Source organism: Tursiops truncatus, chromosome 4, assembly GCF_011762595.2.
Source record: "Tursiops truncatus isolate mTurTru1 chromosome 4, mTurTru1.mat.Y, whole genome shotgun sequence".
NCBI lineage: Eukaryota > Metazoa > Chordata > Mammalia > Artiodactyla > Delphinidae > Tursiops > Tursiops truncatus.
Genome location: NC_047037.1, coordinates 138,872,201 through 138,887,433, shown reverse-complemented (window position 1 = coordinate 138,887,433; position 15,233 = coordinate 138,872,201). Strand labels below are relative to the sequence as shown.

Here is a 15,233-nt window from a genome sequence, read left to right as displayed (position 1 = left end):
TCTGCTCATATGCCCAGTGGCGTGCTAGTAAACATTTAACATGCAGATCTCAAAAAAGTATAAATAATAATAAAATATATAATATTAAGTATCGTCAATTCCATATAGCCAATTCAAGCTCACAAAATACTTTTATTGCTTTTCAATGAACTTTTGCATCTGTTGCTCCCATAAGACACCCTATAGCTAATGAACCAGTGTTGCAACGTGACGTTTGGTTGGTACTTTTGTTTACAGTAACAAGACAGAAGTGAAACAGCAAAGACTTATATGGGAATTTCATTTGTCAATGGTGTGAGTGATTCTTTGCTGACTCAGATGAATCAGACTTCTTTGCTGAATCTTTCATACTAGAAGAATCATTTCTCAATATTTAGGGCTGTGTAGCCTGCAATGGCTTCAGATATTTAGTCTTCATTATCAGCTTTTCCTCCATCTCTTCCTTAAATTGAGGCAACCAATAAAACAGTAAACCAAGTCCTGATGTATAACCTCTGCAGACGTGAACGTGAGCTGACTCATTACCTTCTAAGTCCCACAGTGTCCCTGTATGTCAGTTTCACACAAACCCACTGTCTGCCTGAGATCCTGGACAAGCTCACCCAGGACCCCAAATCCCTGCAGCCATGAGCGTTTCTGATGGGGTCCCCACCCTCCATTGCATTTAAGATGTGGAAGCCACCAGCCAGCATAACACATCTCCCCACCTGTACGCCGTGGCTCAGTCCCTCATACCCCTGGACACGCCCACACTTCAACATCTGTTAGGATGAGGCCCATAGTCATCGTCACAGCCCCCATGGAGGCAAAGCATCAGAGCAACTCCCTGCTTCAAATTCAAAATATGGAAAAAGGTATGGAATTTCTAAAAATACTAAAAACAGAACTCCCACATGACCCGGCAATTCCACTCATGGGTCTAGATCAAAATAAACACAAGAACACTAATTTGAAAAGATACATGCACCCCAGTGTTCATAGCAGTGTTATGTACAATTGCCAAGGTATGGAAGCAACCTAAGTGTCTGTCAACAGATGGATGGATAAAGAAGATGTGGTACCTGTATACAATGGAATACTACTCAGCCATAAAAAGGAATGAAATTGTGCCATTTGCAGCAACATGGATGGACCTAGAGACTATCATACTAAGTGAAGTAAGTCAGAGAAAGATGCATAGGGATAGGGATTTTAAAAAGGGTTATTATGGGATTGTATGAAACCATGTGTGTGAAACTTCTGAAAATTGTAAAGCACCACAGAATTTAAAGAATCTGCCATTCAATTAAAAAAAAACAGAAAAAAACCCAAAAAAACAAACTCAAAATATACCTAAACATGGATATACATCCAAATGAAAATAAATATTTTGTCACCTATGTGTCTTCCTCAGCAATGAGTTGTCTAGTGTGGGCTAGACATAACATAAACTGTCCTGTTCTTGAATACTTTAATTAACTTTCCCATTTTCTTCTACATTTCTGGCCCTCAGTTTTATCTAATAAATCTTACTATGGGAAACCAATTCCTGTCTTTAAAAGATGAAGTGATTGTAGAAGCAAAAGAAAGCATCTTGAGATTCTCAAATAATTTGCCTCCTTAGGACATAATTTTTTTAATTAAAAAGTCAACTGTGTTTCAACTTTACAAGTAATTTTACAACATATACAAATATGGGGTTTGCCATTATCGTGGAAAAGGATTTTTCACCAGGAACAGTTACCCTGACTCACGTTACTGAGCATCCCTGAGTACATCTCGAGGAGCTGGTACCCACTGCTGAGGACATCCTACCAAGGGCAGTCGTCTGCTGGCAGTGGCAGTGGCAGTGGCCCTCCCTTCAAATCCTTCCCAGGAAAATGACAGCACCATCTTTCGTTCTGGTATATTTTTCGAAAGAAGACCTTCAGGGATGCTTATATAGAGATTTTGAGTCCCTGAGCACAGAGTAAGTCGCCCACAGAACTGACTTCTCCTACCCTCTTGGACACTTAAAATGTTTTTTTAGCCATTTTGGAAGGAAATCTTAAGTATTTTAAATCGTTTTAAACCAACCACACCAGACTAGTTCAACATTTTTTAATGGTTCAGGAACATCATTTAAAAATCTACAGCGATGGTCCTCTGGGGCCCCCGGAAACACTCAGGGGTGGCTGAGATGAGTGTGGGGTGAGGAGAGGAGGGACACCGGAGTTGCTGGACTCAAGTGGCCCCCGCATCACCATGCGTCCTGAGGTTCATGCCTATTCAGTGCTGTCACACTTGCCTCTTTCATATCAGCTCTTTCATTCCTTCCCTTTTGTTGGTGGTCCCACCCCTGGTAGCCTGCCACTCTCCCAGGGTGGGTTTCCATCTGCCATGGACAGGAAAGTAACTTAACTGAAGTCATGTGTCCTGCTTGTAAACATTAAACAGAGAGCATCAGGGACTTTCCCCTGCTGCTAAAACATTGGCATTTTGGGGTTCTTAGACACGATATATGATTGCTTCATTTTTTCATAAATATATTCCCTATGGTTGAGGTTTACTGAAATGATGCCACTATAAAGAAAATTCTTACTCCATGTTTAAAGGAAAACTGATAAGGAGACATGTCCAAAGAACCTCACAGATGAGCCTGGCCTCTCCCCACCACCAGGTTCAGGAAAGTGATCCCAGGCATCACAGCGCACTGGGCAGGCTGGGGTCACACACGGGGCTCTGCGCAACAGGGCAGGTGTGCTCCACGGCCCCAAGCACAGGTGTCCAAAGCTTTTGTCCAGGTCCCCCTTGGTCAAGCTGTGAGCTTCCTCTTTCAGCTCTCCATCCACACATAAGATGTCCAAGTTCCACACCCCTGTTCAAAAGTGTTCGGTAGCAGCCAGAGCTGTTTGATGACAGATAATGCAAAGACAAAGGGAGGAGCAGGGAGATGGGGGGAGAGGCCCGCTCTGCTCCCTACTCCTCCTGGAGCTTCAGCCCAGCCTCCCCTGCTGTGGGAGACACTCTTGAAGAGGGTGCCATGCCGCCCTTGGGCCCTACCAGTGGTGTGCTTACCAGCCTCCTCTCTGCTGGCATCCCGTGGTTGGTGGCTATCTGGACCAGTCCATGGCTCCTTTACCTGGGGCCGTTGAATTCCCAGGGCTTCAGACCTTGTCCTCAGTGAGGAGGAGAAATGGGGAAGGGACCATCGTCCTGGGTTCACAGACCCATAGACCCTTCTCATGCTCCCACACAGGCCACTGCTGGAAGCCTTCTGCCTTCAAGATCTCAGAGGAGGGATAGCTCCAGTCCCTGTGTTTGCTTAGTTCTCCCAGGTGGCAGACATCTCCCTCTCCTGGAACCTTCCTCACCACCCTCAACTCCTCTGTAGTGGAAGGACCGTGGTGGACCTGGGGTTTCCACAGCCAGGAAGCATCATGCTGGAGCAGAATTTGCCAGCTCACCTTCTTGCAGCTTATCCAATCTCTACTCTTGGAGCTCCCCCACTGATTCTGGCAGTGGAAGCGCTGCAAGAACGACCTCGGTCCTTGTCTTCTTTGAAGAAAGAATTCGGCAAAGAGACCAAGATTGTGAAATAGAGACAGAGTTTATTCGAAGCAAAGTACATGTGGAAGAGCACACAGGCGAACTCGGAGTGAGTTGCACACAATAGGGGCTACTTAGGTTGCTTATATGGGGGCATTTTTCCAGGTTGTCTCTGGCCAATTATCTTGAAGTGTCTGCAGGAGACTGGTTGCAGCTGCTCAGCCTGTCTCCATCATGTGGTTGAAGGGGAACATTCTTTCCATGCCCAATCGTCTTACATAGAGACTGCAAAATGGTGGAGCCACTTGGGAAAATAGTGTGGCAGTTTCCCAAAGTGTTAAACATACAATTGCCTTGTGACCCAGTCGTTCCACTCCTAGCAACCTACCCAGGAAAAATAAAAACATAAGTCAGCACAACAACCTCTACACAAATGTGTGCGTTATTTGTAAAATCCAAAAAGTGGAAACTATTCAAATGTGTACCAACTGGTGAATGAATGAACAAAATGTAGTCTATCCACGCAGTGAACTATCACTCAGTAATGAAAAGGAACAAAAGTACTGGGTACACACTCCAGTACGTATGAACCTTGAAAACATGCACAGTGGAAAAATTCCAGAAAGCTAGAGACAAAAAATATGTATTCACTGTAGGATTCTATTTATAGGAAATGTCCAAAAAAGGCAAATCTAGAGGGACAGAATGTCCATTAGTGGTTGCCTAGGACTGGAGGTGGGAAAGGAAAGAATCCATAAATGGACAGGCAGAATCTTTTGGGGTAATCTAAATGCTCTAAAATTTGAGGTGGTGATGATCATACAACTCTATATACTTGTATTGGGTTGTACTAGTAATGTGTGTGTGTGTGTGTGTGTGTGTGTGTGTGTGTGTGTGTGTGTGTGTGTGTGTTGGATAATGTAAATACACTTGTTTTGGGTTGAATGGTGCCTCCTCAAAATTCACGTCCACCAGGAACCTCAGAATATGACCTCATGTGGAAGTAGGATCTTTGCAGATGTAATTGGTTAAGATGAAGTCATACTGAATGAAAACGGGTCTTAAGTCCAATGATGGCTGTCCTTACGAGAAATCCGTGTGAAGACACAGAGAAACATTCACAGGAAGTACCCATGTGAAGATGAGGGCAGAGATTGGAACCAAGCTGCCACAAGCCAAGGAACACCGAGGACCACCAGAAGCTGGAAGAGGCAAGAAAAGATTCTTCTCTAGAGCCTTTGGAGGGAGCACAGTCCTGACGTCATCTTAATTGTGGACTAGCCTCCAGAACTGTGAGAAAATACATTTCTGTTGTAAGCCACCAGCCTGTGGTCATTTGCTACTGCCACCCTAGGACACAAAGACAATGCTAAAACCCACTCATTCGTACACTTATAGCCGGAGAATTTTGTGGTGTGTTAATTATACCTCAGTGAAGTTGTTAATAAAATTAAAACTTTTCTTAAATAAGCCAGAGGAAGAGAGGGATGAAGACCAAAGTTTAGGGATGGTAGAGCCAGTTCTGCCAATTCTCAGATACGCGGGAAGAGGAATCTCACCATGGCTGTAAGCGGCTTTCTTTAAAATATGGGACTCACAGTGCGTCTTTTCCTAGGTTCCGATTCTGCCCACTCCACATCTTGTTATCTCTGCCACACACCCACTGACTGTAGAGAAACGTCACAGTGCAGGGTCTTCCATGGGGTTTCAGGCTACAAAGCTGGTAGATCTCTGGCTTGTTTGTCTCAAACCCTCCCGACCGGCCTTGGGGAAGACACGCCCCAGTATGTGCCAGTCTCAGGAGAAGGCCCAGTGTTTCTGTGGTCAAGTGCCCAGGGATGGGGCACTGGAAGGCTCCGAGGTGGGATATAAAGAGCATAGTGTGAGCTTGACCTTATAAATGAGGGTGGGTCTTTCTTTCCGTGATTGGGAAAATGAGGTTAAAAAACAGGCGAAAACTATAAATTTGTTTCACTTCTTTTAAAATCTTCCTGGTTGTTTTTGATAACATCTTGTTGTTCTCTCATTTTTTTTTTTTAACATCTTTATTGAGGTATAATTGCTTTACAATGGTGTGTTAGTTTCTGCTTTATAACAAAGTGAACCAGTTATACATATACAAATGTTCCCATATCTCTTCCCTCTTGCGTCTCCCTCCCTCCCACCCTCCCTATCCCACCCCTCCAGGCTGTCACAAAGCACCGAGCCAATATCCCTGTGCCATGCGGCTGCTTCCCACTAGCTATCTACCTTACTACATTTGTTAGTGTGTATATGTCCATGCCTCTCTCTCGCCCTGTCACAGCTCACCCTTCCCCCTCCCCATAACCTCAAGTCCGTTCTCCAGTAGGTCTGTGTCTTTATTCCTGTCTTACCCCTAGGTTCTTCATGACATTTTTTTTTCTTAAATTCCATATATATGTGTTAGCATACGGTATTTGTCTTTTTCTTTCTGACTTACTTCACTCTGTATGACAGACTCTAGGTCTATCCACCTCATTACAAATAGCTCAATTTCGTTTCTTTTTATGGCTGAGTAATATTCCATTGTATATATGTGCCACATCTTCTTTATCCATTCATCCGATGATGGGCACTTAAGTTGTTTCCATCTCCGGGCTATTGTAAATAGAGCTGCAATGAACATTTTGGTACATGACTCTTTTAGAATTTCGGTTTTCTCAGGGTATATGCCCAGTAGTGGGATTGCTGGGTCATATGGTTCTATTTGTAGTTTTTTAAGGAACCTCCATACTGTTCTCCATAGTGGCTGAACCAATTCACATTCCCACCAGCAGTGCAAGAGTGTTCCCTTTTCTCCACACCCTCTCCAGCATTTATTGTTTCTAGATTTTTTGATGATGGCCATTCTGACTGGTGTGAGATGATATCTCATTGTAGTTTTGATTTGCATTTCTCTAATGATTAATGATGTTGAGCATTCCTTCATGTGTTTGTTGGCAGTCTGTATATCTTCTTTGGAGAAATGTCTATTTAGGTCTTCTGCCCATTTTTGGATTGGGTTGTTTGTTTTTTTGTTATTGAGCTGCAGGAGCTGCTTGTAAATTTTGGAGATTAATCCTTTGTCGGTTGCTTCATTTGCAAATATTTTCTCCCATTCTGAGGGTTGTCTTTTGGTCTTGTTTATGGTTTCCTTTGCTGTGCAAAACCTGTTAAGTTTCATTAGGTGCCATTTGTTTATTTTTGTTTTTATTTCCATTACTCTAGGAGGTGGGTCAGAAAGGATCTTGCTGTGATTTATGTCATAGAGTGTTCTGCCTATGTTTTCCTCTAAGAGTTTGATAGTTTCTGGCCTTATATTTAGGTCTTTAATCCATTTTGAGCTTATTTTTGTGTATGGTGTTAGGGAGTGATCTAATCTCATACTTTTACATGTACCTGTCCAGTTTTCCCAGCACCACTTATTGAAGAGGCTGTCCTTTCTCCACTGTACATTCCTGCCTCCTGTATCAAAGATAAGGTGTCCATATGTGCATGGGTTTATCTCTGGGCTTTCTATCCTGTTCCATTGATCTATCTTTCTGTTTTTGTGCCAGTACCATACCGTCTTGATAACTGTAGCTTTGTAGTATATTCTGAAGTCAGGGAGCCTGATTCCTCCAGTTCCTTTTTTCGTTCTCAAGATTGCTTTGGCTATTCGGGGTCTTTTGTGTTTCCATACAAATTGCAAAATTTTTTGTTCTAGTTCTGTGAAAAATGCCAGTGGTAGTTTGATAGGGATTGCATTGAATCTATAGATTGCTTTGGGTAGTAGAGTCATTTTCACAATGTTGATTCTTCCAATCCAAGAACATGGTATATGTCTCCATCTATTTGTATCATCTATAATTTCTTTCATCAGTGTCTTATAATTTTCTGCATACAGGTCTTTTGTCTCCTTATGTAGGTTTATTCCTAGATATTTTATTCTTTTTGTTGCAATGGTAAATGGGAGTGTTTTCTTGATTTCACTTTCAGATTTTTCATCATTAGTATATAGGAATGCCAGAGATTTCTGTGCATTTATTTTGTATCCTGCCACTTAACCAAATTCATTGATTAGCTCTAGTAGTTTTCTGGTAGCATCTTTAGGATTCTCTATGTATAGGATCATGTCATCTGCAAACAGTGACAGCTTTACTTCTTCTTTTCCGATTTGGATTCCTTTTATTTCCTTTTCTTCTCTGATTGCTGTGCCTAAAACTTCCAAAACTATGTTGAATAAGAGTGGTGAGAGTGGGCAACCTTGTCTTGTTCCTGATCTTAGAGGAAATGCTTTCAGTTTTTCAGCATTGAGGATGATGTTTGCTGTGGGCTTGTCGTATATGGCCTTTATTGTGTTGAGGAAAGTTCTCTCTATGCCTACTTTCTGCAGGGTTTTTATCATAAATGGGTGTTGAATTTTGTCAAAAGCTTTCTCTGCATCTATTGAGATGATCATATGGTTTTTCTCCTTCAATTTGTTAATATGGTTTATCACATTGATAGATTTGTGTATATTGAAGAATCCTTGCATTCCTGTGATAAACCCCACTTGATCATGGTGTATGATCCTTTTAATGTGCTGTTGGATTCTGTTTGCTAGTATTTTGTTGAGGATTTTTGCATCTATGTTCATCAGTGATATTGGCCTGTAGTTTTCTTTCTTTGTGACATCCTTGTCTGGTTTTGGTATCAAGGTGATGGTGGCCTCGAAGAAGGAGTTTGGGAGTGTTCCTCCCTCTGCTATATTTTGGAAGAGTTTAAGAAAGATAGGTGTTAGCTCTTCTCTAAATGTTTGATAGAATTCGCCTGTGAAGCCATCTGGTCCTGGGCTTTTCTTTGTTGGAAGATTTTTAATCAGTTTCAATTTCAGTGCTTGTGATTGGTCTGTTCATATTTTCTATTTCTTCCTGATTCAGTCTTGGCAGGTTGTGCATTTCTAAGAATTTGTCTATTTCTTCCAGATTGTCCATTTTATTGGCATAGAGTTGCTTGTAGTAATCTCTCATGATCTCTTTTATTTCTGCAGTGTCAGTTGTTACCTCTCCTTTTTCATTTCTAATTCTATTGATTTGAGTCTTCTCCCTTTTTTTCTTGATGAGTCTGGCTAGTGGTTTATCTATTTTGTTTATCTTCTCAAAGAACCAGCTTTTAGTTTTATTGATCTTTGCTATTGTTTCCTTCATTTCTTTTTCATTTATTTCTGATCTGATTTTTATGATTTCTTTCCTTCTGCTAGCTTTGGGGTTTTTTTGTTCTTCTTTCTCTAATTGCTTTAGGTGCAAGGTTAGGTTGTTTATTCTAGATGTTTCCTGCTTCTTAAGGTGGGCTTGTATTGCTATAAACTTCCCCCTTAGAACTGCTTTTGCTGCATCCCACAAGTTTTGGGTCGTTGTGTCTCCATTGTCATTTGTTTCTAGGTATTTTTTGATTTCCTCTTTGATTTCTTCAGTGATAACTTCATTATTAAGTAGTGTATTGTTTAGCCTCCATGTGTTTGTATTTTTTACAGATCTTTTCCTGTAATTGATATCTAGTCTCATGGCATTGTGGTCAGAAAAGATACTTGATACAATTTCAATTTTCTTAAATTTACCAAGGCTTGATTTGTGACCCAAGATATGATCTATCCTGGAGAATGTTCCATGAGCACTTGAGAAAAATGTGTATTCTGTTGTTTTTGGATGGAATGTCCTATAAATATCAATTAAGCCCATCTTGTTTAATGTATCATTTAAAGCTTGTGTTTCCTTATTTATTTTCATTTTGGATGATCTGTCCATGGGTGAAAGTGGAGTGTTTAAGTCCCCTACTATGAATGTGTTACTGTCGATTTCCCCTTTTATGGCTGTTAGTATTTGCCTTATGTATTGAGGTGCTCCTATGTTGGGTGCATAAATATTTACAATTGTTATATCTTCTTCTTGGATCGATCCCTTGATCATTATGTAGTGTCCTTCTTTGTCTCTTTTAATAGTCCTTATTTTAAAGTCTATTTTGTCTGATATGAGAATTGCTACTCCAGCTTTCTTTTGGTTTCCATTTGCATGGAATATCTTTTTCCATCCCCTTACTTTCAGTCTGTATGTGTCCCTAGGTCTGAAGTGGGTCTCTTGTAGACAGCATATATAAGGGTCTTGTTTTTGTATCCATTCAGCTAATCTGTGTCTTTTGGTGGGAGCATTTAGTCCATTTACATTTAAGGTAATTATTGATATGTATGTTCCTATTCCCATTTTCTAAATTGTTTTGGGTTCGTTATTATAGGTCTTTTCCTTCTCTTGTGTTTCTTGCCTAGAGAAGATCCTTTAGCATTTGTTGTAAAGCTGGTTTGGTGGTGCTGAACTCTCTCAGCTTTTGCTTGTCTGTAAAGGTTTTAATTTCTCCATCAAATCTGAATGAGATCCTTGCTGGGTAGAGTAATCTTGGCTGCAGGTTTTTCTCCTTCATCACTTTCAGTATGTCCTGCCAGTCCCTTTTGGCTTGCAGAGTTTCTGCTGAAAGATCAGCTGTTAACCTTATGGGGATTCCCTTATGTGTTATTTGTTGTTTTTCCCTTGCTGCTTTTAATATGCTTTCTTTGTATTTAATTTTTGACAGTTTGATTAATACGTGTCTTGGCATATTTCTCCCTGTATTTATCCTGTATGGGACTCTCTGTGCTTCCTGGACTTGATTAACTATTTCCTTTCCCATATTAGGGAAGTTTTCAACTATAATCTCTTCAAATATTTTCTCAGTCCCTTTCTTTTTCTCTTCTTCTTCTGGAACCCCTATAATTCGAATGTTGGTGCATTTAATGTTGTCCCAGAGGTCTCTGAGACTGTCCTCAGTTCTTTTCATTCTTTTTTCTTTATTCTGCTCTGCAGTAGTTATTTCCACTATTTTATCTTCCAGGTCACTTATCTGTTCTTCTGCCTCAGTTATTCTGCTATTGATCCCATCTAGAGTACTTTTAATTTCATTTATTGTGTTGTTCAATGTTGCTTGTTTCATCTTTAGTTCTTCTAGGTCCTTGTTAACTGATTCTTGCATTTTGTCCATTCTATCTCCAAGATTTTGGATCATCCTTACTATCATTATTCTGAATTCTTTTTCAGGTAGACTGCCTATTTCCTCCTCATTTGTTAGTTCTGGTACATTTTTATCTTGCTCCTTTATCTGCTGTGTGTTTTTCTGTCTTCTCATTTTGCTTATCTTACTGTGTTTGGGGTCTCCTTTTTTCAGGCTGCAGGTTCGTAGTTCCTGCTGTTTTTGATGTCTGTCTCCAGTGGCTAAGGTTGGTTCAGTGGGTTGTGTAGGCTTCCTGGTGGAGTGGACTAGTGCCTGTGTTGTGGTGGATGAGGCTGGATCTTGTCTCTCTAGTGGGCAGGTTCACGTCTGGTGGTGTGTTTTGGGGTGTCTGTGGCCTTATGATTTTAGGCAGCCTCTCTGCTAATGGGTGGGGTTGTGTTCCTGTTTTGCTAGTTGTTTGGCATAGGTTGTCCAGCACTGTGGCTTGCTGGTCGTTGAGTGAAGCTGGGTGCTGGTGTTAAGATGGAGGTCTCTGGGAGATTTTCGCCGTTTGATATTATGTGGAGCTGGGAGGTCTCTTGTTGACCAGTGTCCTGAAGTTGGCTCTCCTACCTCAGAGGCAGAGCCCTGCCTCCTGGCTGGAGCACCAAGAGCTTTTCATCCACACGGCTCAGAATAAAAGGGAGAAAGAGTAGAGGGAATTAGTAGAAGTATGAGGAAAGAAAGAAGGAAAGGAGGGTAGGAAGGAAGGAAGAAAGAAAGAAAGAAGCAAAGAAGGAAAGAAAGGAGGGAGGGAGGGAGGAAGGAAGGAAGGAGGGAAAGAAGGAAAAAAGGCAGAAAGAAAGAAGATACAGTAAAAATAAAATAAAGTATAATAAAGTTATGGAATTTACAAATTCTTATTTGAAAAAAAAAGGGACGGATAGAACCTTGGGACAAATGTTGGAAGCAAAGCTATTCAGACAAAATCTTACACAGAAGCATACACATACACCCTCACTAAAAGAGGTAAATGGGGGAAAATCATAAATCTTGCTGTCAGAGACCACCTCCTCAATTTGGGATGATTCGTTGTCTAAAGGAGGGAAGGAAGGAAGGAAGGAAAGAAAGAAAGAAAGAAAGAAAGAAAGAAAGAAAGAAAGAAAGAAAGAAAGAAAGAAAGAAAGAAAGAAGGTAAAGTATAATAACGTTATTAAAATTAAAATTGATTATTAAGAAAAAAATGTTTAAAAAAAACCATGGACGGATAGAACCCTAGGACAAATGGTGGAAGCAAGACTATACAGACAAGATCTCACACAGAAGCATACACATACACATTCACAAAAAGAGGAAAAGGGAAAAAAATCATAGATCTTGCTCCTAAAGTCCACTTCCTTAATTTGGGATGATTGGTTGTCTATTCAGGTATTCCACAGATGCAGGGTATATCAAGTTGATTGTGGAGCTTTAATCCGCTGCTTCTGAGGCTGCTGGGAGAGATTTCCCTTTCTCTTCTTTGTTCTCACAGCTCCCAGGGGCTCAGCTTTGGATTTGGCCCCGCCTCTGCGTGTAGGTCGCTGGAGGGCGTCTGTTTTTTGCTCAGACAGGAAGGGGTTAAAAGAGCCGCTGATTCGGGGGCTCTGGCCCACTCAGGCCGGCGGGGAGGGAGGGGCACGGAGTGCGGGGCGGGCCTGCGGTGGCAAAGGCCGGCGTGACTTTGCACCAGCCTGAGGCGAGCTGTGCGTTGTCCCGGGGAAGTTGTCCCTGGATCCCGGGAACCTGGCAGTGGCGGGCTGCACAGGCTCCGCGGAAGAGGGGTGTGGAGAGTGACCTGTGCTCGCACAGAGGCCCCTTGGTGGCGGCAGCAGCAGCCTTAGCGTCTCCCGCCCGTCTCTGGGGTTCGCGCTTTTAGCCGCGGCTCGCGCCCGTCTCCGGAGTTCCCTCAAGCAGCGTTCTTAAACCCCTCTCCTCACGCACCAGGAAACAAAGAGGGAAGAAAAAGTCTCTTGCCTCTTCGGCAGGTGCAGACTTTTGCCCGAACTCCCTCCCGGCTAGCTGTGGTGCACTAACCCCTTCAGGCTATGTTCAAGCCTCCAACCCCAGTCCTCTCCCTGCGCTCGAAACCGAAACCCGAGCCTCAGAGCCTCAGCTCGCTGCCCCGCCTACCCCGGCGGGTGAGCAGACAAGCCTCTCGGCCTGGTGAGTGCCGGTCGGCACCGATCCTCTGTGCGGGAATCTCCCCGCTTTGCCCTCCGCACCCGTTGCTGTGCTCTCCTCCGCGGCTTCGAAGCTCCCCCCTCCGCCCCCCGCAGTCTCCGCCCGCGAAGGGGCTTCCTAGTGTGTGGAAACTTTTCCTCCTTCACAGCTCCCTTCCACTGGTGCAGGTGCCGTCCCTATTCTTTTGTCTCTGTTTTTTCTTTTTTTTCTTTTGCCCTACCCAGGTACGTGGGGAGTTTCTTGCCTTTTGGGAGGTCTGAGGTCTTCTGCCAGCGTTCAGTGGGTGTTCTGTAGGAGTTGTTCCACGTGTAGATGTATTTCTGGTGTATCTATGGGGAGGAAGGTGATCTCCGCGTCTTACTCTTCCGCCATCTTCCTTCTCTCATGTTTTAAAAATATCTTTAAACGTTTAGTGTATGATTATTTCAGGTTCTGTGTCTGGGAATTCTAGCATCTGAAGTCTTCGGCGGGTGCTGATTCTCAACGAGAGTAGATTGTTTCCTCATGTGTTTTATATTTTTGTTTTGTGAGTTCATGTTTAGAGAAGGTTTATCTGGGAGAATCTCAATGGGCCTGGATAAAGGACCCATCCTTCTGGGGTGTGTTTTTGTTTGCTTTTGCTGGATTCCTCAGGCCCATTACCAAACTAGGGTCGCCATCACATCAATCCTTTAGCAGGAATTTGACTCCAAACTTATGTAGAGTCAGACCAGCTACAAATGCTCAAGGGAGATGGTTTTTCTTCATTCACAACACAAGCCAAGGCAGTTTGCTTCTCCCTTTGCCATCGTGCGGTCTTATGTATTGACTGTTTTTTGATGATTGGCTTGCTCCTAGGATAGAGCCCTCTGAGGAGCTCTGCATGGAGGTTTCCCTTTTATCACCTGCCTCACAGGCAGTCAAAGCACCAGCACTGTAATACCTGGGGCCTTGTTTCTGGCTCCTGGGTTTTCTCTCACTTTCTTATAAAGTTAGTATGCATTTAAAAGGTGTTTGTTATACACTGTCCAGCATTTCTAGGTGGTCTGTGGCATGGGCCTGGCACCTCATCTCTCCTGGAATATTGCCCAGGATGGGAGTCTATAGATGGATTTTGAGGTGGAGAGAGGGAACTGGACAAGTTTCACAAATAAAGGTTCCTGTTCTCTCAGTGCATCGGGATGAGATTCCCTGCTATAAACGATGGGAGAAGGATAGGTCCATGGTTTCCACGTGACTGTAAAAGTTTGTGCCAGCCGTGGGATGGGATGTCGAGAGGTCACTTCAGGGACTGGTTAGCAACAGCCAGGGCTCCATCTCAGTTGACTAGCAAGGTTTCGTTCCCATAGCTGACAAGGAGAGTTAGAAATGTAGGAGATTACAGAAGGAGTGTAATTCTCAATGGAAGCCCCCTTTCCCATCCAATAAGCAAGTCACATCATTGTCCTGTGTGTTCTAGGGGATGTGGGTCTGCCATCCACACGGATTGGAAGAGAGTAACACTGCACGAGTATGAAACCACAGGGCAATTTCTGCTTAAGGCTCATTTAGTCCAGTTTCATTTTTCTGCCACCTTCCAACTATCTTGATCATGATTCTTGCTCAGCAGTTTCCTGAATGCATTTTATTTCAAAGAAACACCTCCTCGGGAATTCTCTGGAGATCCAGTGGTTAGGATTCTGCGTTTCCACTGCCAGGGGCCCGGGTTCCATGCTCCCTGGTCAGGGAACTAAGATCCCACAAGCCGCGCAGTACAGCCAGAAAGCAAAAAAAAACTGAGCTGCGTGTTAAGGTGGGGGAAGCCGAGAACCCTGCTTTGCCGAGTAAGTTGTGTCGTTTTTGGGTTTTCAGTTCCTGCGATGATTACGTCCTATCCAAACACCACCCTGGCCACTCAGGGTCAGAAGAAGGAAATGAGCTGCACGGCCCATGGCGAGAAGCCTATTATAGTCCGCTGGGAGAAGGAGGACAGAATCATTAACCCTGAAATGGCCCGCTATCTCGTGTCCGTCAAGGAGCTGGGAGAGGAGGTGATTTCCACTCTGCAGGTAAAACATGACAAACATGGCAGATGAGAAGCTACCTTCATGGGCAGAATAAGCCTGTCTTTTCACATAAGTCGGTGCATGTGGGTAGCCAATAGCAAATCAGCTTTTGAAACATCTACGAAGCACTGTCTCTCCCCCTTCCCATAATGGGATTGCTGAGTAGCCTGCCAAAATAGTGCCTTATCATACGTAAAATTGTTAAGAGTAAAATTATTGGGAACATGGCAGGGAACCCAACCGTAATAATAAAAAGAAAGAGAGAAACCGAGTCTTTTAATGACAGTTAATCCTGGCGGAATGACAGCGTATGTTGCGCACATGTTTTAACTTCCTGTAAAAAGAAAAATTAGATGGGTTCTTGGACAAAAAATATTATAAGGAAAATATTTTGATTCTTGGGGGAAAACCCAACATAAAAAAGTACTGCAGTCTCTTAGAACTTTCAGCACCACTGGCAGTTAGCTGGGTGATTCTTTTAATATGGGGGAGAAACGATGCCGTAGG

General features: G+C 43.0%; 1 protein-coding gene across 1 annotated transcript in view; it reads left to right on the top strand.

Annotated features, from left to right (window-relative positions):
• LOC101316279 (cell adhesion molecule DSCAM) overlaps window positions 1-15,233 on the top strand; it is a 527,322-nt gene that overhangs the window by 467,055 nt on the left and 45,034 nt on the right. The window contains exon 11 of the mRNA XM_073804653.1: window positions 14,533-14,729. Coding sequence (XP_073660754.1) covers window positions 14,533-14,729 — 197 coding nt within the window. The remainder of the gene's footprint in view (window positions 1-14,532; window positions 14,730-15,233) is intronic.